Source organism: Balaenoptera borealis (assembly GCF_965194805.1).
Source record: "Balaenoptera borealis genome assembly, chromosome: 12".
Taxonomy (NCBI): Eukaryota; Metazoa; Chordata; class Mammalia; order Artiodactyla; family Balaenopteridae; genus Balaenoptera; species Balaenoptera borealis.
The window spans coordinates 15607096-15630311 of NC_138869.1; the positions used below are offsets into that span (position 1 = coordinate 15607096).

The window sequence follows — 23216 nt, forward strand, 5'->3', positions numbered from 1 at the left end:
GTTTAATTCAGTTATTACTTTCAATTTTTCTCTTACCAGCAGAAAGCTATGAAGCCAATTAAAATCTCTCAGTTGACAGCCATAGCTGTGTTTAAGCTTCACCGAAACAAAAACTGCTTTTGAAACAAAGACATACTAAGTAAGAGAAGGTATTAGCTACAATGCAACATAAATCTTGGAATGATGAGATGGCCATTCTGTGATCAATCAAACAATCAGGTAGTCTTAATTCCCCACTTTATAGGTGAGGGCCTAGAAGAAGTTGTCATCTGCCCAGAGCCACAGAGTCAGGGGGTGGAGGGAGGAGCATGGAATTCAGATCTCCCACCTCTTGGGGCTGAGGTCTTCCTATTATGCCAGGCTGACGACAACATCTCAGGGATGACAAGGTATCTCACCTCATCATAAAAGGTGAAAAACCTTCCTTTCAGTTCATAAGCCCCACTGGAGAGCCTATTTTATATACCGCTTTGATAACACAATTCTGAGAGAATGAATATATCTGACCAGTCTTAGTACTTAGTAGACCCATACATTGGTAAGGGTGAAATCACCATTTTAATAACTATTTTGGAGGTTTGGATACACGAATTCAGGATCATCCCCTAAAGTTGGAATTATGGACTATTTCAGTGAAGAGCAAAATCAACAAATAAGAGGAAGTTCCCTTCTATTTCACGGAAGAGCTAAAAACACAAGAGTACACGACGGATGGGGTCTCTGTCTACCTTTTTGGGTATCTTTTTTATCCTACTGCCCAAGCATGGTGCTGTGTAGACATTCAACACTACTCACGACGCTTGAGCTGGAGGAGCTCAGATCAAGCCCACAGTGGCTACGAGGACACACAGAGAGTGGGGCAACTTGTCCCCTAGGTCTTCTGAGGGCCACACCAAGGAGGACACGCACGCTGTTCTGCTAAAGGTGGTCCAGACACCAAGCATGGGGCTGGGTGAGGAATGGGTTGGCTCAGCAAAACATACGATAATGCTTTAAAGTGCCAGACGATGAGGTGCCCCTTAGAGATCAGGGAGAATGGAGTGGGGGTGAGGTGAGAACAGCGTCTCCTGGCCAGCCTGCTTGCACAAGCCCCTCTGACACCAACCGAATCTGGGGAGGCAGGGAGCAAAGCAGTGCAGCGGAAGCGGTAAAGGAGGCTGGTCTGTGCCGGCCCAGGCTGGCAGGGGCGGAAGAGGACAAAAGCGTCCAGAAACTGACCGCTAGCTCAGCTTCCCCTCACCGCAGCAGGAGCCCCAGTGATCACAACTGCAGCTGGAATCCAGGGTTTCAAATAAAAATCCTGGCTCCTGACTAACAGACAGGAATAAAGCACCATCCTCTCTAAGTTGGGCCTAACAGTTGGTGCCTAGCGTACTGGCGGTACTGCAGGATCACGTTAAAACCCTAATGAAAACCGGGCGCGGAGAAGCCCTCCGGGACGGCCCTATGAAAGTATTTTAGATGAGTCATTGCAGCCCGCCTGGCTGGGCTCCGCCACGGGACTCGCTGGTGACCAATGACGCATCTCAAGCGGTAAATGATTCCACTGCCTATAAAATGACACTAGGGTCTAAAATCCGAGCTACCCCATAAAAGGGGGAAGACCGGCATCTTCCGAGCAGGTGGGCTAGTAAATCAGCATTCAAGTGGGCTGAATCTCCTGCTCAAACATACCATCCTGTGAGTGCCAGGCCCGCCTGTTCTCCGCTCCTTTTATTTTCTACATCAAGATACCAAGAAAGGGCACGCCAGGTTCTCCCTGGAGCTCTGCAAGCGGATCAGATCAAAGGCGGCAGGAAGCAAGCCCTGTCAGGGGAGGCGCCTCCCTGAGGCTGGGGCACACTTCTCAGCTCCAAAGGTGCCCAGTCTTCTTGGTGCCCAGAGGGGGACAGAATCCTAAATCGCACCAGCTCCGCTCCTACTTGGGGGTCCACGCCCCCACCATCAAGCCCCGCTGTGTGAGACCCCAGAACCGCGTGTCTCTGTAGCTTCTGGAGGCGTTGCTGACCTACCTCGCAGCTTCTTTTGCCAATTCATCTCATTGAAGAGGTCCTCGGACCGCAGGAAGAAATCGTTGATCTTGCTGCCTTGCTCATCCCTCTCTGTAGTGTAGTATATTCGGAGCTTTGACTCCTTGGTGAGGAATTCACATATACTGGGCACGGGGAAAACAATCTGTTCCATGGTACGGTCTAATCTGACAATCTAGGGGGAAAAAATGGATGAGGTTCAATAGTCATCATCTTCAAAAACCAACACAAAACTAAGGATCTTTGCACTGGCCACGGGCTCAGTATTGAAGATCAAGCACAACACAGACTTGATCCAGAGTCTTCTATGATCTTGTAGCCCCCAGACTGGGCTGTATCTCTTAGATCTATAAGAAAACAGTTTTGGTAAGTATTAAAGTATTTTTCTAACTTCAGACCCATTATTTTGACTAGTGACTAAGTTTTACCCGGAACAACTTAAAGTGTGTTTTGTGTACATATTCAGATGAGGCTCTGGGCTGTGGATATCCAGTAGAACTTTCTGTAATGATGGAATGGTTCTGTATCTGTGTGCCTGCCCCGTCCAAAAGGAGAGTCACTAGTCACACGTGGCCATTGAGAACTAGCATGTGTGGCTAGTACAACCGAGGAACTGAGTTTCATACTTAATTTTAATGTAAATAGCCAAACATGGCCAGTGGCGATCCTACTGAACAGTGCAGCGCTAGGCTGTGGTGCAAATCTCGCCTAACAGCCTTTCTCAGATTGCAAAGTTGCGTTATTTTTCCTAGATAGGAACTCTACAAGGGGATCACTGGTTTATGCAGTTGCAGTGACCTCCTACCTCTGACTTGTCATGGCATCTAACATGTGCGATGCATGAACCAATATGCCCATTTAACACTGGTAGAGTAGAACTCACTGTTCTTTAAACTAGCTTTGTTGGGTCCCGGGGTCGACACCTCACAGATTTTCCCCGGGCCCTTCCTAGATGGGCTCAATCCCCAGAGAGAGTTGTCTGGTCGAGATTGTTCAAAATTTTCAGCACTACATTGTCATGGTCCTGGGGGCAGAGATTTCCAAAGGGGTACGGGCTGCAGTATCACAGGGGCATGGCCTCCCTTTATCCTTCCTCCCCAGAGGCTGGACAAGTCAGGTGAGGCCCAGGGCCCACGCCCTCTCCAAGAAGATCTGGTTCTCTCTCTCCCAACACTGTTCCCAACGCAGCAAGAGAGGTGACTCAGGTCAAGCTGCAGTGGGAAACTCTCAGAAGCGAGACAGGTTCCCACAGCCCTGCCTCCATAAATTCTGGGAGACGTCATCTTGAGACCAACGGCTTCCAAAGTGAGTTGGAGGTCAGGTTATGGAAGCTTCCTTATCATACTAATTGTGGTTCATAAGCCAACCTCATTTAACTGGAATTGTAGTGCGGGGGTTGGTAACACGGGTGCACACACAGTCTGAAGTCTCCCACTGTCCAGAGCCGCCCTGCTTCACACTGTCAAGTGGGCTCTGGATCAGCCCCCCCTTACACGGCAGGAACATGATCTCAGAAGTGTGTCTGGGCTCAGGAGGCAACGGAGGAGGACACAGGAGGCTCCCTGGCAAGAACTGATTCCCAGACTCCAGGGCGACCCGGCCCGAGTGACCAGAGTGAAGGCACGAGGGTCTGCAAGAGCCCCAGGGAGTGACAGCGCTCTCCGCCTTGCATAGGTAATTCCCTGGGAGGCTGGAAGGTACGGGCAGCTGCCCAGGAACAGGATTTAAGAGCTCGGGACACCCTGCCTGGCCACTTCTCTCTAGCCTTTAAGATTGATCCGTGCCTCTTTATTTCAGTAAACTTACAGTTGGGAATCAGAACTCAGCCCTTCTGCCACCTCTAACAGGGTAGATGACCTTGTTCACACCTCTTAATCTGATCAAGTGTCAGTCTGCTCCCCGGCGAGCCAAGGCGCTCGAGATGATCTCCAAGGCTCCTTCTCCTCTGACATGCCACACCGCAAACACCTGAAGCTCATCTTCTAAGGGCGCCAGAGGACAAACTTCCGGTCATTAACAATAAATCAAGAATATGTGCTTACACACACTGTCATGATCAACTAATCAGTGAAATGATACATTTTATTAGGACAGCCCAGAGACCCGAGACAGCGGGTGAGAACATACTCTTACAAGACTCCATCCTGAACATTTCACACGGCCCAAAGGAGTCTGTGAGTCCTTCAAAATCTTTGCCCCGACGCTGATACTGAATCTGTGCATTTCCTCATTAGCCAAACAAGACAGACACACCGTCGCTTACTGCCCACAGCCTGCACCCATAGGTCTGTGCTCTCCCGACCGCCAGGAGACAAGGCAGGTAACATAAAAAGCACCCATAGGCTCGGGGGTCAGCGCCAGACTTGGGTGAAAATTCCAGCCCTGACAGTGATAATTGGACAGATGACACAACCTCTCTGAGTCCTATTTCAGAGTTTTCCCATCTGCGAAATGGAGAGGATTCTGTTCCTTGTGTGTGTTTTCTCTAAGGCAGGTCTGGTCGTATCACTCCTAGGTGTACAACTCTCCCATGATTCCGCACTGCCCTGACGGTCAAGTCCAGACTTCTTCTGAGGACGGCGGACACGGTCCTGCAGGATCTGGGCCCGCCTGTCTTTCCTCTCTGATCGTGGGCTGCTCTCCCTCTAGCTCCCTACATCCTACCCCCTCACCTTCACCCCCCACCTCAGGGCCTCCCCGTGTCTGCAAAGCTCTTGCTTCCCGGCTCTGCCTGTTCATTCCCATCCTTCTGAAGGTCTGTGCTTAGATACCGTTCTTCAGAACAGGCCTCTCGGACCACCACAGTCCACAGCAGGTCCCTCCGGGGGACCGTCTCGTGATGCCCTGTTTGTCCTCACGGCCCTGTCAGAATGCATGGCGCGTCTCCTTGTGTGGACTCGCCTGCCTTCTCGCCAGGCCTTACGCGGGCCTCGGGACCGGCTTGGCCATCACCGGCTGTTAGCACTGAGCGCAGGCCCTGGTGCAGTGTAGTTTCCCACGACCTGTTGACCGCTCCGACCAAGGACTGCGTGCCAGCCCCAGCCCAGGGCACCCGCACCGGAGGCCCTCGGCGCAGGCCCGGGCCCCGAGTTTGCCCTGCCTTTACCTCTATCTGGGCCGTGTGCTTGGCGTAAAACTCCAGAGCTTCGTCTCCCTCCACTTGGCCACCAGGTTTCAGCATGGTCTGAAGTTCTTTGTTGTGCCGAGCCAACTAGAACACAAGTGCAGAAAACGGGGGAGTCATGTCTCTCTGCACAGGAACACACAGCTCCTTCCCAGCTCTGGGTAGAGAAGACGTACAGTAACCAACAGCAAGCTGGAGGGCGAAGGGGGCGAGGGCGCCCCTCCTCCCCATCAAGGGGCGCGCTGCACGGCAGCTATTCCGGGCGCTGGCAGAGCAGCGTGGAAAGCGCGTGCCCACTCGAGGTCCCGCTTTGCCCTGATTCCTTTAGCCAGGCAGGAGGGAGATGGGGTTTTCCATCCAGCCCCACGGAGCCGGCATTCGGAATGTCCCGAGACCTCTCAGGGGCTAAATGCCGGGAACGGAGGAGATAAGGGGCAGGGATCTATCGACCTCCGGCCCAATCCCATTATTGTTTTCTACCAAACTCCTCTACCTAAGAGAGGTGAAAGGGACAGGAAGTGCCAGCCTGCAGCAGAGTTCCCGGCTGCCCACACACATCAGCCTCCAGAAAGAGGAAGTGTCTGCAAAAGCCCAGCCTCTTGGGAAGAGAGTTACGAAACAGGGCATTTTGGTGCCAGGGTAGGAAGTATTACTACATCCCCCAAAATGCAAACAAAAAGAAGTCATCATGACAAGTTCCCAAAGATTTCCAAGTGCGATCAGCCAGGCAGCTGAGGTTTATTTCTTTAGATGGTTAAGACAGACTCGCCAATATTTATGAAAAGACTAAGACTCCTCCTTTCAACTGTCTTGAGACACAGCCATGAACTATCCGAGTGTCACTGCTCAGCGCGGACGCTTTTAAGAAACGTGGGGTTTCCAAGGACATGACCCTACGGTGATGGGCAATGGAAGCATCCTGGACCTCGGCACACTTGGTCAGGTGGCTGGCAGTACCCGTTACCACGAACCCAAACAAGCTCAGGCGAAAACCTTAAAGGAAAAGTAAGTTAAAGGGCACACAGCATGGAGTCCTGTCCAGCAGGTGGGCGTGGGGAGGGGTGGCACCTGATGAGCTAAGATGTAGATGTTGTGTCCCACGTTCCTGGGGGAAGCAGCTCCGTCCTCGCCATTCTCTCCATCCTCGAATTCCACTTCGCCTTGCATGTAGGCTTTCTTGATCACTTCCACCTGCAAGAAGGGCCAGGGAACAGAGTTCCTGCTTCAACGAAGACCCACGTAGGACTGGCAATGACAGCACGCATACTATCAGCCTCCCCTCCTGGGGCAAGACACTGCCATCAGCCTCAGTACGCTCGGCCGGCAGGCGTGGACACAGCCTCAGAATTCTTCTCAATATGATCGCAGGCAGTCACCACCAATCAGCCTTCAATGAAACAAGGGGGGAACCCATTCGCTCTCGCGAGGCCAAGAGACATTCTGTGGCTGGTCCATGCCCTTCTACTTTAGAACGGGACAATGGCTAAAAAAAACACAAAAAGCCTCCAAACAATGATGTGATACAAACAAAGGCTAGAAGCCACGCTTTCCCTTTCTCTCCATTTCATTCTGCCAACTCTCCCCGTCCCCTACCTTTGCCATTTCAGGAAAAACTAAAAAGGAAAGCATTTGCCTTTAGGAATAGTTGATGAAACTATTTTCTGACTCCAAATGTTTCCCTGTCTCCCACAGCCTACTCCCTGTGAAGAAAATACCACTAACAGGCGACATCTACCAGCACTTTCTATGTGCCAAGCACTGTGCTTAGTATCTTCATTTTTTCAGAAACTTTAATGCTCATAAACATTTTATGAGATGTCAAAGATTCCTCCTGATTATGGATGAGGAAGCAGACCCAGAGAGGAAGGAGGCGTGCTGAAATTCACACGGCTAGTGAGCTGAGCTTTGACCCTGACTGTCTCATGCCGAGAGCACGCTTCCCAGAGCGTTTCGGTGCCGGCCTTCCTGCTCCCAGACACTGGCCTCAGCTCCCCAGGACCGGGGCTGGCTCTGCCCATTCCTCAGTCCCTCCCTGGTATCCCGCGCAACGCCCTGGACAAAGCAGGGCCCCGCCAATATTTATCAAATGAACCTATCGTTCAAGATTTAATCATTCAACGATTAAGAACACAATGCTTTCCACCCTTAAGTTGTGCTAAAAATTAATCATTTTCTTTGATGACTCAGAAGGCATTTCCGCCTCCTGCATCGCCTCGTGGCCATTACTCTGAATTATTTCTCATTATCCAGGACCAAGCACGGCAGAGGGCCGCACGTTTCTGTACTGACGTCAGGTCAGGCCCTAGAAATAATTTTGGAGACAAGACCCTCGCTCTCTGAGCTTGTCTTCCCTTCCCTTCTCTAAAACCAAACTGAACAGACAACGTGTTGCACGGGATGTGGGAGCCTGAACGCACACACATACGCGTGCACACACAAATGTGCACACGTGTTCCGCACACGTGTTCCGCACACGTGAGGGTCTTGGCTATGCGCATGCTCAGAACCGTGTTTGCGCCGGGAAGCCTTTGACTCTTCCCCGAGATTTGGGAATGAAGCTAATCAACCACAAGGGGGCGACCCGGGAGTCAGTGGCACCTAGAGCCCGGGGTGCTGCCAGGTCCCCCACCCAAGATGGGGTGTGCTCTGGATTGATGGGAACTGGAGCGGGGTCTCTGCTAAGTCATTCCGTCCCTACTCAGGAGCGACAGATCCCAGCCTCCCCCAACCCCAGTTACATAAGCCATTACGTAAACTCGGAGAGGACTTCCATCTCAGGCTGAGAACTCACTCCTGACCTCAGAGATCAAAGAGCTGGGCTCGCTGTGAACTTTATTTAAAGGAACACATAAAGGGACTTCAGCCTGGCCCCAAGTGCACACTGGGTCACCGGGGGGCAGGAAAGTTTTAGTGCCCTCATTTAGGTCTGTCAGTCACACTTCATCTGCGTGGGAAAAAGTCCAAATAGAGAGTTCCGTCCTCAGCTCGGTTCAGCGTCTCTGAGAGCTGCTGTCTCACAGTTTGCAGCACAGACTCCCAGCCTGGAAGTCACAGCCAATTGTGAATATCACCCCCCAAATATAAACAAGATTGCGTTTTCTTTTTTAAAAAACCCAAAACATCAGCACCCCCCAAAACACCCTTCTGTTGCGCAGACCATGGGCACCGAGAAGAGATGTGAATTCTTGAGCCCTGGAAGAAGACGCGGCACAAAGCGGCAGTGAACGAGTACGAGGAGGCCGTGCATTCTCGAAGGGTTTACTGTGTGTGCGGGCACCGTGCACAGGGCCCCGTGGGAATCATCTGTCTTGTCTCCAGAGCAACCCTCTGGACCAGCTGATACCATCATCTCCCTTTTAGGGAAGAGGGAAGTGCAGCTCAGAGAGTTCAAGGGCCTCCCAAGGCGACCCAGAAAAGGGCAGAGCGACGGACGTGAATTCCAGTCCGCCGGGCTCCCAGACCTGTCCCGCTGCCACCTCCCCCAAGGGAAACAGGCCAGGGGGGCTTCCATGCGTGTTTGTGCTGAAGGCAGAGGACACTTCCTCCACGCAGGGCTCACTTCCCTGCCCTAGGCAGGGGCCCGAATCAAACGTTCTCTCCGCACTTTTTGATCGTTGGCATCGTAAAGAAAGCTCGAGGAGGCAGATGCCCTGCTCTGCCACAAGTGCAGCTCTGAAGCTAGGCAGTGCCACGGCCACAGGCTCAGCCGTCCGACTCACCAGTTCCTTGGGCCTCATGTTATAGAGTATCCTCTCGGCATTTTCACTGTCGTGCCTGCTCTCCATGATGGCCAGGAGCAACTTGGATGCGTTGTTCTAATTGGAGACACAAAGGGAGGAAGAAATGAAGAGGAGTGTCTGGGGGCAGCTGGCCTGAACCATGGGTGACCAGCTGCTGCGTCCTGGCTAAACAGACACTCTGCCCCACGGCAGGGCATGGGTCAAGAGCATCACCAGACTGAGAATGTGCCACTTGATGCCCCAAAAACATGCCGCAGAAACTGCCTGGGGTCAAGGAGGCACCTCTTGGTTTGGGCACAGCTGCCCCCTTATGTCACTTGGTCCAAGCCCTAGCGGACATTTAAACATGGGTTCTGTGGGTACACTGGGACCCTCATGATAACAGTGGTCAGGAAGCACCTGATACATAGACCCACGACGCCTCCGGGGGGTGGGGAGTGGTTACAAACACTGTGATTCAGCCTTGCAGGTCAGAGAAGGCAGGCAATTCAGGTAATTCCCGCCCCCGTCCTACAACAGTGCTCTCAGCTCTCATGACCCCTACTATTATCATGAGATACAGCGACGCCAGTTAACAAAAGTGACCCAAGGGAGCACCATTCTCATGCCAAACCATAATTTCCCATTATATTCAAAGTTTTCATGTGCCCACACCCTGTACTTCTTGACTTGAGCTCATTTTAGGCCCCGGGCCTATGATCATCCATATGTTGCTTCACGTATAGGACTCGAAAGTTGTTGTTTTGGTGAGAGGGGGCAGTATATTTTTTTCTCCCCAAGCACAGATCACAGCAGTTCCATCAGGTTGTTGTGCTGTCAAAAGGTGGCTTTTCACAGAGCAGAAATTTCTATAATAACCTTCAGGTTACCAGATGAGTGGTTGAAAAAGCCACTGAAATGCTGATTAGGAATGCATGAAATTCTCAGTTTATTTCAGGCTCTCATCATATATGTTCTGATAAATGGTAGCCAGGGATGTGAGCTTGAATGATGTTCAAGTCACTTCTACAACACGATTTGTCAAAGGAGTTAAAAACAGCCCCCCCCCCAAAAAAAAAAATCCACTTAAACCATACACCCAAACCATCTATTAGTTTGGACACTCATTTTGAAATACTAAAATAAAATAAAAATAACTGTGCAATTCCTGTGGGCTTCTATGTTACCACCTTCCCTAATGACCTTTTTGTCCTCCGGCACCACTGAGGCCATAAATACAGATCGGCTTTTCAGCTAAACCCTGTAGGTCCAGGCTCTCCTGTGACAGTGATAAAGTGCCCAGTGCTGCAAACAGGGGCAAGATGGGAGGGCAGATCTCAACCTGCCCCAACATGGAACAGGTGAAAAGGAAGTGTGCTCAGTAAGGCTAACATTTTGAAATATACTTTAGACACCAGGATGGAGCTGCAAGTCTGATTCTCAGAATTGAAACTTTGGACTCAGAGAATCTTTGGAAGCCCTAAGATAAGTGAGGGGCTTTTTGTTCATTTGTTTTTACTTTTTAATATTTTTTAAAATTAATTTTCTTGGTACACTCAAGAAATCAACATCAGGAGTAGTGGATCAGCTTCTCAAACATCCCAGAGGCTGGCTTGTAAATCCAGCAGCTTAATCACCTTGAAGTCACTGCTTCAAGGTGCTTAAGCTTGGTCACCCCATAAAACTATTTTGGTATCAGAGGGAGTCAGCATGTCAAGGGTGCTTCTACATCAGTCATCTGTCATCCACTGTTTGTACACGATGCAAAGAAACTCATCAGAGGCCCAGAGGCACAATTATGGACAGTTTAACTCTCCTTATTTTAACCCAACATTTATGAGCCACCCTTCTGCTAAAATCAACCACAGAACAGAAAAAGGTGTTCCCGGATAATATAAAAGGTCAACTTTTTTTTGGTCCTAGATAGTTTTTAGCTGTACTATTCTTCAACTGGCCCTTTCTCCTCAATGGGGGAAAGATGAGAGACCACAGAGGGAATGGAGTTTCCATTCTTTCTCCGTCTGCGGCTTTCAGAATCAAGGCTGCTAGTTCTTGGATGCTGTTCGAATTTCTTTCTCAGCTTTGAGTGATGATTTCTCATTCCATGTGACCTGTGAGTTGAAAAGCTGGTATCCTACCTTGGGACAGGAAAGGAAAGACTGAAGTTCTGCCTTTTGGAAGGGAAAGACTGAAGTTCTGCCTTTTACTCAGAACTTGCAACGTGGATCATTCATTTACTTTAAAAGAACTGTCTTTAGTAGTTAGTTTCAAGGCAGTGACCACGTCGCGTGCACAGGCAATACACAAAAGGGTTTCCAGATGCTACTGTCTTTTGCTTTCAATTCCTACTTGCCTTCAGTTCTAATACAAGGTCCATCCTCTTCTTTCCCAGAGGGTTGATGTCATTGAGGATGAGCGCTGTGATGATATCAATGCCATTGGACTCATGGGTGGCTATGCAGTTCTGAGGAAAGAGACACATGCAGACATTACACAAACGCTGGTCGTAGATCAGACGTCACAGGCCGACAGGCTCAACTACAATTTCAGCACAATGCTTGCCAGTCCCAGTAATGTCTCTAGGGGAGAGCAGCAAATTTTCCGTGAGAAAGTGGTAAAAATAAAAGACAGATGAAAGTCTCTAGTTTCAGAATTAACAGTAAACAGTAGGAAAGTCCCCATGCACTGTAACTGATAAATTGGCCGCGTCTAATCCAAACAGTGCGGTGGGCTTTTGTTCTTAAGGGAAAATATGGTGTGTGACTGATTCTGGGTCCTGAGCGCTGTTTTCCCCTTTAGAAGTGTGTTGCGTTCTCTCTACATCACTCGGTTTTCGTACTGCACACTTTTGCTTAAGTTTGGAAAGCAAGTTTTAATTCACGTAATATCAGAATTAATCACCTTCCCCCAGGTAAGATCCCCATTTGCAGCAGAATTCACCCCAGTGTGCTCCTTTTAACAGGCCTCTGTTTGGCAGAAAAGCCATCTTGAGGTTATAAAGAAATTCACTTAGATAAAGCCTCTCCCCCAAAGCCTGTTGGAATTTTTTTGTTCCTTTTCACTTTACCTCAAACTACCCCATTGGTCCCATCAGGAAGCCTGGAGACGAAAGTGGATCTAACAAAATGCTAGCTTCATAGTCACGGACAACTAAGATGAGATTTTTTAATATACAGCAAGTGGTTCCTCTTGTAAGCCGTTCTTCTCTTCTGAGTGAAGGTTCTGGCCTTGCTTCCCAAGTAACACAGCATGTCATACCTTTCCTGGCCACTGGGTTTATAATGGGTCATTTAAGCACTGACCTACCCCCTCCAGCCAGGATACAGCTATAATTTGAGGTAAAAGTCACACTCATTCTAGCATCAGTGCAAAACCGCACGAAATCTGCAAGACGTCATGGATAAGCAATGACTCTACTCAAGAAACTATTGGGTTCCACTCCAAAAATATACTTCTCGAGAAGCTCAAGTCAAGACTAACGGAGTCCTTCTCTCCTCTGAATGTCTGTGGTGTTAAAGTCTCAATCATACGTTTTCTCATATTATTTTCAAGTTGTCTCATATACAGCAAGGTTTTTCTCTCTAGTTAGGTTTAAACCTCCTTCCATGAAGTAGCCCCTTTTTGAGTCTTTCCTAATATCTGAAATAGAGCCCAGTCTCCTGGTCATATTCATTTGACTCCAACTTTAATATGTATCCCTAGTCAACTTCGAGTTGGGCCGTTCAAACCAAACCAAGCTGGGCATGATCACCCAGACAGCCCCTCTAGTACCTGTGATTAGGTCACATTCTGGAACATTATAAAGCTCGGTTGCTCCTTCCTCACTGCTGGGAAAAGGCCTCCAGTTCTACTGAATCCCTAGGTTCCTAGGTAGATGCTGTATGACTTCTGAACTAGTCCTTGTCAACAACGTTTCAAAATGATAAACTTTTTTTTCCACCCCCAAATGCAAATGGATTTACCTGGTTCTCATGGCAAGGTCCTTGACAGTACTCGGTCAGACTTTCCAGGGTTTGGTTGATGAGGGCCACATTCTTTTCGTTGATATAGAGTCCGAGAAGACCAAGACCCCCCGTGGTACTTCCACAAATACAGTCCAGAAACTGCAGCGTCTCACATACCAAATTGTAGTTGGTCTTGTTATTTTGGCAACGAAGGAAGTTCTGCAGTTGGGCAGTCCCCAGGTTGGGGGAACAAAGGCAAAGAGAAGAGGGAAAAGGTCACTCATTCTGCCCTTTTGATGGTATGTAATTGGTTGGGGCCTGGGATCGAGCAGCAATTACGCAGAGAGATGCAGTGTTGGGTAGAAGAGAAGAGTCAGTCAGCCCCCATGACGGTCAACCGTGGACACGGTCTATGGCAATGGCTGCAAACACTGTGGCCTGTTCTCCAAGGTGCTTTTGTATGGGACGCAGGGGAGGAGAGCTCCTCTCTGACAACCCAGTTCAGACTCCAGTAGCCTTTTTTAAGTTCTCATTTCTTTCTTTTCCGCCCTAGCCCACCTCCCCACCCATCACATGTTAAGTTCAGAGTCTTCTGATGCTTCCAAGGACAGAAGTTAAGGTTTAAAACATGATGCTGTGGTCTGGATGCTGAATGCCCAGAACCTAACACTGAGCATAGTGCATCACAGAATAAAGTGTTACAGGCTGGGCTTAAGCCCACTGCCATGCTGGGAACCTGGCTTATCTTGTTTGGCCACTTCCGTTGTTAAAGGAAGGAACAAAAGCGAGTAAATGTGTGTGTGCTTGTGTGCACATGCCCGAGTATGTATCCTCCAGGTAAACTTGCAATGCTAACAAGAGACATAACAGCAGGTAATTTCTCAACAAAGTCAAGCAAGCCACATTCAACCACCTCATAACACAGAGTCTATTCTGATGCAGAGGAGTTGTTTTCCTCATAGACTCCAGTAATCTCTTCTTAAAAAGAAGGGAAGATTAACCACAGATATTCTTTTGGGCATAGTTATAAAAGTTACACATGTTTACTGTAGAAAACTGTAGAAAATTGTATCTTTTTAAAGTAAAAAGATATAATCAAAAGATAAAACGAATGTTAACTTTTGACCTGGTAATTCCACTTCTATCACTGTTCACAAAGTACGTACTGGATGTTTGCTACAGCACTGTTTGAGAGAGAGGAGAACTGGAAACAAGCTAAACGCCCATCAGTTGGGAAGTAAACAAATGATAGTGTATCAACATCATTTAATATCACAAGTTGGAAACACTGAGGTAGGTCCATACGTGCCAATATGGAAAGATCTCTAGGACATACTGTTAAGTTAAAAAAACAAAAAGGCAAATCGCAGATTAATATGTATCCAATGCTTCCATCCAAATATACAGAAAAAGGTCAGGAAGGATACAGTCCAAACCAACAGTAGTTCTCTCTGGGTAGAGAAGTGGGAATGGGTAGAGGGACTGTTTTTTTAAACCAAACACTTATTTTCATTTAAACCTTCATAGGATATATTCATGTACTTCTTGTGTAATTAAAACATCCATAAATGCCCAGATTAAAAGCTGGTAATCAAGTTTATGCTCGACTCATCCTCTAAATAACCCCCCCTCACCCCCACCCCAAGTTAACCTTAGGCCCTTCTGCTCGAGCCTTCCTGACTAGTCTAGAAATTGCACAGTCACTCAGGTCCAGGTGGGAGGTGGAGGAAGGACAGGTGATTTGAGACCACGTGGGCTTTCGTAAGGTGACTATTTTTCTAAGGGTCACAGGAAGCCAGAGGAGGGTTCTGCAGCCATTTCTTGCTCCAGCCCCTCAGGGAAGATGCGACCCGTTCGAGGGCCTGGCTGAACCCCTCAGCATGCAGTGGTGGCGTGAAGGAGTATTCAGGAAGAGGGCAGGAGACGGCCAGGCTAACCGAGGCTCAAATTCACAGCATGGCTCTCGAGGCCCCTTTGCCTCTCCAACTCCTGTGCCATCATTCCTGCCATGTCCTGCCCCTCCCCACCTCTGCTCAGTGATGTGGCCACTCCCACCGTGCCCCTCCCTGTTCACGGACATCATCTGTCCCGCCGTGCTCCTCTGTCTGGCAGCAATGGACTTCTTCCTTCTCTTTAAGCACCCTTCATTCTCTCATCTCCGGGGCTTCAGCCCCACTACTCCCTCTGCCTGTCACTCCCCGCCTCCCTGTCTCCACCCTGATTAACTCCTCTTCCTTCAGGATGGCGTCTCAAGTCACTTCTTTCAGGAAGCCCTCCATCCTGACTCCAGTGAGACTGGAGCACCAGCACTGGTGACCGACAACCAGCACAGGGACTGGCTCGTGCCATGGGCTTCATGAACACTGGCTGAAGTAGCTGAATTAAGTTGGATGAAGGAAAGGGGACTTGGGAAGTCATCAAGGCCGACCTGTGACATGTTTCAGACTCCCCAGAAAGGATGGTGGGCTGCCCTTTCTTGAAAGCCTCTCCCATTTCTCATGGCCTTTGCAGAGTGTCTAGCCAGAATCTCTCCTTCCTAACTCAGTTCCATTTTCTCTTGTTCTCTACAAAAACAAAGGCGTGCCACTCGCTAAAGGCCCATGGGAACTCTTTCTATGCTCAAGGAATAGAGTTCACCCATAGCACATACCACCCACCCAACCTGGTCCAGACTATAAAAGTCCTGTTCTTTTTGTGGTCTTCCTTGGAGGGCCAGGGACCAAGTCAAGATGGGTAGTTGAAGGAAATCAAAGACCTCAAGTCTGTGCTTAAACAGACTTCAGTGGAGAGAGAGCAGGACCTGTATTCCTTAACCTAGGTGAAAGGCAAAGCCAGCCTCTCAGGGGAAGGTTCAAAAGCACACGGAAAATGGTTCAAAAACAGTCCTTCCCATCAAATTTCTCGCTACTGTGAACAAAGCTTGCTTAAGGCAGCAACTGCCCATTCAGCAAAGTCAAACTCAGTGGCTTTATCGCTACTGAACATTTACCAACAGGAAAGTTAAGGTTCTAAATATGACAAGAAACTCTGGGCAATTTCAAAGGGCCAGATTCCTTCTCTCTCTGGGCTTATCTGCACTTCCTTATACCAGGGAGCTGATAATTCTCTCCTTGTGAGAATGTCTTCTCCCTCGGATCCACGAGGAAACCCTGACCCAGAGATCCACCATCGGTTCCAGAAAACTGCCAGTAGGGTGGCATACAGAGTAGTTGAATCCCACTTAAAGCCATCATTTTGAGAACTGGATTCCTACAAATATCATCGTATCAGAGCAATTTTATTACTACCTCAGTGTGCCTGACTTAGTGCGAGTCTGTAAAGGTGAGTGCAGCCTTCCTCCTTGTGAACCCCTGGTCCAGATCACGGGCTTTCCAGCCACTCCCTGCAAAACCCTGGAGGACCCCAGGAATGCCCCAGCTCTCAGGGCTCCTGCAGGTGAGGGAGGAAAGGAAAGTTCTAGCACTCTGTCATTTCTACTCTGAACAAAGCAGCTTTGTTCTCATCTCCCTTATCACGTACATTTCTGCCTAAGATGTTCGAATGGAGGATTCTGCAGCCCCAAACAGTTAAAACCACTGGCGTTATAGAACCTTCAAAGGTTAAGTTGCTAAGTTTTAAAAATATATATATTGAAATATACTGTACACTCCCTCTCCCTCCGATACCACTGTTTCTGGCAGAGTGGCGTATTAGAGAATGTTGTTTTGGAAGGACTCATTAAAAGGGGCTTCTGCCCATGGGGTTCTTAGGGAATTAGTTCAAAGCAGAGTTTTGCAAAGAGCTAAGGCACAAAACAAAAACTGTGAAGACTTCCCCACAAGAAGGGGTGAATTCGTACAATGGGAGGCTCCCTCTGCTTTCCCAGTGGAGGCTGGGTGTGCTGTGAAGATGGCAGGTCAAGGGGGCGGGCGGGAGACAGAAGAGGTCCATGAAACCAGAGCCACGTCCAGGAACCAAGCACATCAGGACCGGCCCTCTGACGTTCATGGATGGACTCTACTCAAGGTAGCCTTGTGTTCTGTTTGCTCAGAGCTCAGCAAATATCAGGTCCTCTGGGAAGCCTTCCTGGACCCAGTTTACTGTGCTGGTTCTCCTGCTCTGAACCCACAAAACCCCTAAGATGACACGACTGTAGCACTTATCACATTGCACGGCAGTTTCCCGCTTGCCGAGTGGCTCCTGTCCTAGATGCGCAGCTCTGTGAGGGGAAGAGAGGGGGGGGTCTCCATCACCCCCAGGGCAGGGCACAGAGCCGGGTACTCGCCGAGGAGAGGAGATCAACACACATATGCATAGTCTCAACCGACTTTTCCTTTGGAGCCCGAGGTTGGTGGAAACCAGTAACACTGGTATAGGGGAACAATGTAGGGCACTGGCCACCAAGTTCAGCCTAGAAATCGCCCCAGCAGCAGGGTAGGGCCCCCATCCACAAAGACACCACAGTCGAGCTGTAGGCTTTGTTTTCTTACTGGCGGGACAGCCTGGTTTTCCGTGGCGTCGCTCACACTCCCTTGGCCTGTCTCCCCGGTGATGAACGGTGTAGACACGGTAGGTGGAGCAGACACAGTCCGCCTTCAGACAGAGGAACACCAGCCAATGAGCCAGTAACCAGACCCTGGACCTTTGGGTCACGAGGGCTTTGTCCACCCACTGATGTTGGCATCCAGGCAAGTCAGGCCAGTGCATCAAGGGCCGACGTGTTCTATGTCCAAAGTAGGAATGTTTGAGCAACAGGCAAGAAAAACAGACTCACAGCCAAGATCCCACACTCACACGTGGTCAGGGATGAAGCTGGGAACGTCAGGGGAGGAAAGGAGTGGGCAGCAAGGCAGAGAAAGAGCCTGAAGTCCCTGCGTGGCGGACAGTGGAGCTGATGGAAACCCCTTCATTTTGAAATACGGCCCAGATTTGGCTGGTTGATGACCTTGGATCTAAATGCTTTTTTAAAAAATTTTATTTAATTTTTTATTTTTTTTGGCCATTGCCACGAGGCATGTGGGATCTTAGTTCCCTGACCAGGGATGGAACCCGTGCCCCCTGCAGTGGAAGCACGGAGCCTTAACCACTGGACTGCCAGGGAAGTCCCTAGATGCTTTTTCAAAGCCCAGGCTCTTCGGACCCATTTGATTGAAAACAAAAATCAGCACAGTAAGTATTAATACTGCAGACTTCACCCACTTCCATTAAATTGTTCTGTCTTACTGCTTAACAATATAATTTCTTACTCAACTTAGCCAGGGAGAGAATCTGCAGCAGATTTTAAGTGTTAGCGATTTCCGGTGGTGGCACCAAATGGTCTGGCCACAGCTAACATGTGAAAGGCCATCAAATCACCTGGTGGGTAAAGTCAGCAGTGCAAATATTTCAAGGCTGCACCTTCCCCTTGCTATGTTTGGACTAGAATTATTTTCTTTTCAAAGCATCACGATTCAAATAAAACTACCCCCACCAATTTATTTATTTGAGGAGAAAACATTCTATCTTAGAGGAGTTCAGACACACTTTTCCTGTTCATCCTCATCCGTTTTAGGCAGAGAGGGGTGTTTTCCCCAAGAGTCAGCAGCAAAACCAGGAGAAGGCCAAGGACCCGGTGCTCTAGCATGCTTCTCCTGGGCAGAGACAGCTTCCACAGATCTGTGTCCACTCAGAACAAAGACGGTATCTCTGGAACCCACCCTTGGCCCTTCCTGAAAAGCCTTTGCTGTTGGGGAAACTCTGCAAGGAAGAAAACGCCCTCCGTCTTAATGCGGTGGTTGACAGCACAACCTCTACCCACCAGACTGCCTGGGTTCAATTCCAAGCTCTGTACTCCCTAACTGGGTCTTGTGCATCTTGGTTTCCTCATCTATAAAACAAGTGTTATAATACAGGCAACACTTAGCATCCAGGATCATCTAAGTGCCCAATAAACCTGGCCATTGTTATCATCCCACGACAAAAAAAAAGTGAACAAAGGATTTCTGGAATAATCAATCAGTTCAACAAATATTTTTGAACATTTGTGTAAAACGCCAGAAAGCCACTTCATTCATTCGACCAAGAAATATTTGATTAGAACATTCTATGTACCAGATTCTGTTAAGTCTAGTATATTTAATCATCCACCCCTCCATCCAGTCAAGTTTTACCTGTGCACCTATGTATCAAACGGCGGCAGGCTACCAGATACACACACACACAGAGGCACATACACACATATAACAAACACGTGTGGAGCAGGTGGCAACTACACTGCTGAGCATGAGATCTGGTCCCCGTCCCCGTGGAGACAGTGGGGACGACAAGACAAACACTTCTAGTGCCCAGACGTACAGAACCATGCTGGGTCCTCAGCTCGAAGAGACGGGCTGAAAGGAGAGGAGCTGAGATGTCACAGTAAGCGGTGGCAGCTGTGAGGAGCTGGGACCCCCGCTGCCCCCCGGCCCTCACCTGGAGGTCCCGGTTGTGGTTTTCGCACAGGAGCTGCAGGAAGCGGAGGATGGGCTGCATGATGGTGATGACCGCGCTCATCTCCAGGTCGTCCTTGGTCTTGTCTGCTGTGGCCTGGGCGCCCTCCCCTGGCTGGTAGTGATCGTCGGGGTCAGCCTCCCTTCTGAAGGTGGTGAAGGCTTTCCTGGTGGCGGCAGAGGCCTCCAGGAGCTGATCCCGAACCTCTTCCGTTATCTGTGTCGTGGGCTCTTTGGCTAGAACGCAAATGTAAGACGGTCAATGCTGCCGAATCCCAGGAACACCATTCACCACGCCAAAGATGACATTCAGAGACCTAAGTTCTGGAATTCACCCGAGAGTCTCTCAAGGTTGGCAAAACGCTCCAAGAAGGCACCATCTTCTCTCACCTCTTAGGATTAAAAGTAAGTGGAGCCCTTCCAGCTTGCTGGTGGCTCTAACATGTCACCTACACTTGCTCTGTGGTTTAGAGGAAAAGCAGTAGAGGTTCTGTCAACCTCATACATCTATGACTCTGGGCCTCAGCTTCCTCATCTGTAAAATGGGGAGAACATCAGTGAAGTCTTCCTCTAGAATGTTCCTGAGACAGTCAACATAAGCTAAGCAAACTGTAATTACTGTTCTTAGACAACAATTGATGGAGCCCTTTACTAAGCCCCAAGGCACCGTGATTAAGCACTTGATGTTTATTACCTCATCGAATCTTCAGAGTAACCCTGTAAGGTAACTAGGCACTAGAGTTAGGAGCATTAGACTCTGTAGCCAGACTGCCTGGGTTCAAATCCTGGCTCTAGAACTTACTAGCTCCATATCCTACAAGTTAATTACCATCCCTATGCCTCAGCTTCCTCATCTGTAAAATGGGGATAACGATTTTATCGATTTTACAATGTCGACTTGAGTTCTAAATGAAGTAACACATGTAGAGGACTTTGGACAGTGCCTGGTTCATAGAAAGCACTCAGTAAATGTTAGCCTTTCTTCTTTTTCTTCTCTTTATCCCCATTCTAGACCAGTGGTGATCAACTAGGGATGATTTTGACCCCATCTCCACCCAGGGGACGACAGGCAATATCTGGAGAGATTTTGAGTTGGGGGTGGGCTACTGGTATCTACTGGGTCAAGGCCACATATGCTGCTAAACAGCCTGCAATGCACAGGACATCCCTGATAGCAACGAATTCTCCAGATGTCCCACGTGCTGTGGCTGAGAAACTCAGCTCTAAATTTAAAAAAATGAGACTCAGACCTATTCAAGGCCATTTGACTCCAACACTTTTGGGTCTACCCACTCCCCAGTATAACTTCTCTTCAAGGGGGATAATGGATAAAAAGCTTTATGAACTTTCAAATATTTCAGAAAATATGGGAGGATTAGCTGACAAAGGACGACAGCCAGTTTTAAAGTGCGTATTCCACAACTTTCTCTAACATTAAATGGAAATTACAGGAAAAGATTATTAATGGATTTCCTGCCAATAGAACCTTGAGTTTGACAAAGAATGTATGTTAGTTTATTAAACAGTGGGAGGAGCTTCCAAAGCAGCAGGAATTCAGTTCAGGTTACACAGGAAGAATTATATCACAACCGGATTGGTTTTCTTCTTCTGAAAGCCCCAGTCAGAAAACAGTGTGGAGTCTAGAAGTCGTGTAAAAACTAAAGGAAAACCAGGCATTCCTCCCATGTTCACAATCCAGCTGACTGAAGAGCTGCACGCAGGGGCGCATTTACCTTTTTTCCGTGATGGGGCGTCCCTGTCTACCTCGTCATCTTTCTTTTTATTTCCCAAGTCACTGGTGTTCACTGTCACCGTTGCCTTGATTTCTTGCTGGGCCACCTTCATTCGGTCATAGAAGACCTTGAAGAATTTCTCCGACTTCTTATCTTCTGTCAACCGGCAGAAAAAGGAGTGCTGCCAAGGAAAACCCACAGCTTTTTCAACACTGTGACACACCAGTTACTGAATCCCACTCAGGACACCAAAACCTCGTGGAGATCAGAGCCAGACACAAAACCTCAAAAACGGTCTAACTTTGGACCAGGGTTAAACACTGTTCCATGCACTGTCATTCTCTGGCTTCTACAGCCTGAGGTTTTCTACACAGAGCCTTTAAAAGCAAACTGCCATTCCTTGGCTGAATCAGTCATATAGGCTTGGGAAGCATGCTAAAGGGTGCTGGGCAGATTTCAGCCAACGAAGCACAACCCCCTACACACATATAAATCAACTCCACTAACAATGGAAACAGAATGCATTTTTGGTGATTGTTGCAGGGCCAGTCATGTGTTTAAGGACTTCTATGAGCCCTCCTCTTTGCAAAGCCTTGTGAATATATACAGATGAGTAAGACGTGCTACCTGCCCCCATAGGGCTCCATACCAGGTTAGCATGACATGCCCATGAAGAGGGCTTAAATGCGTAAAACGTGCTCCAGAAGCTACACAGACAATTATATTATAGAAGCTCAGAGCTGGCAAGGATGACATTGGGCTGGAGTGATCCCAAAATTGTCGTGAAAAAGGTGATTTTCGAATCAGGTTTTGAAGGGCAGGTAAAGGGTGGTTAGATGAAAAAGCTAACAATTAACAACAGGTAGCTCGCGTCTTGAATACACATTTGTTTTTGGACCCACTGCAAGCAATAGTATACATTGTTGATATAAAAACACAATATGGTATCTCAACTTCATTTGTGAGCATTCTCTTTTCACCCCTTTACAAATACCACGCTGTTGTGAATTATTTACATAAAAATACAATACGGTCAATTTCCAGAGGAATAAAACAAGGCTCCAAACAATATATTTGCTTCTCCCAGTTGGAGCTTTCTGCCAATTTCATATCCTCCCCCATTTGGAAAGATGGCACTTCCCTACAGAAGGTAACCCTAGGCTTGCAATCCCAGAAAAAAACAACATCTTACCAGCCTCGTGAAGCCCCTTAACTGCTCCATCTCTCACCCCGCCACACCCAGTGCTTGATTCAGCACCTGCCCCCGCCCTGAGGGCCACCATGTTTCCATCTGCCAACATGCAACTTCAGTCACTGTGACCCTTCTTCTAGCCACTAGCCCATATGCTACCCTGACAAATGTCTGCCTCATTGGCCCACCAAGCTCTTCTTGATCGTGCCCTTTCTTTTCCCTCTCCCTGTTCTTCTTTCCCTCTGGTTGTTTCTTACATACAACACAGGATCCAGCCTTCCTACTTGTGCTCGCTGGTTCTGTCTTTTCTCCTCCAGCCACTCCCAAATGCCAGTTTACAAGTCACTGCCTGCCTCCTGCTCGGCCTCATCATTCCGTGTGTCACTGAGTCCTCCAACCCTCCCACTCTGTGAACCAAGCTCGAGTCTCTAGTGTGCTCCACTGCCCTTGACTTCCCTCTGTTTTCTTTTAGGCTTCCATTTGTCCATCCGTCCATCCACTATTTACCGTGCACCTGTCACGAGTCAGGGATTACGCCCATTATAGGAGAATCAATGCTGAGCAAAAAGAGGCCTGCGCCCCATGAAACTGGCGGCTTGGTAGGAAAAAGACACAGTCATTCAATAGTCACCCTAATGACTTTCACTAAAATGGCCTTTTAACCACTGACTCAACAGAGTGCTGGCAAACAGTAGCAGACACTCAGCGCCACTGCCCTGTTCTTCCTGGCTCTTCCCATGGCTGGAGGGCCCTCATCTTTCAGTCACAGCATTAACATCACCGACTCAAGAAAACCACCCCTGACCATCCTACTCACGCAGCAGCCATGCCAGCTGTTTATTCTCACATGTTCTATTTTATTCTTCATAGCAATTGGCCCCTGAAACGACACTTGTATTTACTGTTCACCTACTTACTGTCTGTCTTGGGCAGAGTGTAAGCTCCAAGAGGGCAGGAGCCTCACCTATATGGTTCACAGCTGTCGTCAGAACACCCAGAAGAGGCCCAGCACATAGAAGGCGCTCTAT

The 23216-nt window shown here is 48.7% G+C and overlaps 1 protein-coding gene across 7 annotated transcripts in view; it reads right to left on the reverse strand.

Moving 5' to 3' along the window:
• ITPR1 (inositol 1,4,5-trisphosphate receptor type 1) overlaps positions 1 to 23216 on the reverse strand; it is a 319227-nt gene that overhangs the window by 50788 nt on the left and 245223 nt on the right. For all 7 annotated transcript variants that reach the window (XM_082345342.1, XM_082345346.1, XM_082345344.1 and 4 more), the window contains 8 exons: positions 20997 to 21177; positions 19247 to 19500; positions 12836 to 13036; positions 11227 to 11337; positions 8874 to 8969; positions 6223 to 6345; positions 5137 to 5241; positions 2013 to 2205 (listed from right to left, as the gene is read on the reverse strand). In XM_082345342.1, the coding sequence (XP_082201468.1) occupies positions 2013 to 2205; positions 5137 to 5241; positions 6223 to 6345; positions 8874 to 8969; positions 11227 to 11337; positions 12836 to 13036; positions 19247 to 19500; positions 20997 to 21177 (1264 nt within the window). The remainder of the gene's footprint in view (positions 1 to 2012; positions 2206 to 5136; positions 5242 to 6222; positions 6346 to 8873; positions 8970 to 11226; positions 11338 to 12835; positions 13037 to 19246; positions 19501 to 20996; positions 21178 to 23216) is intronic.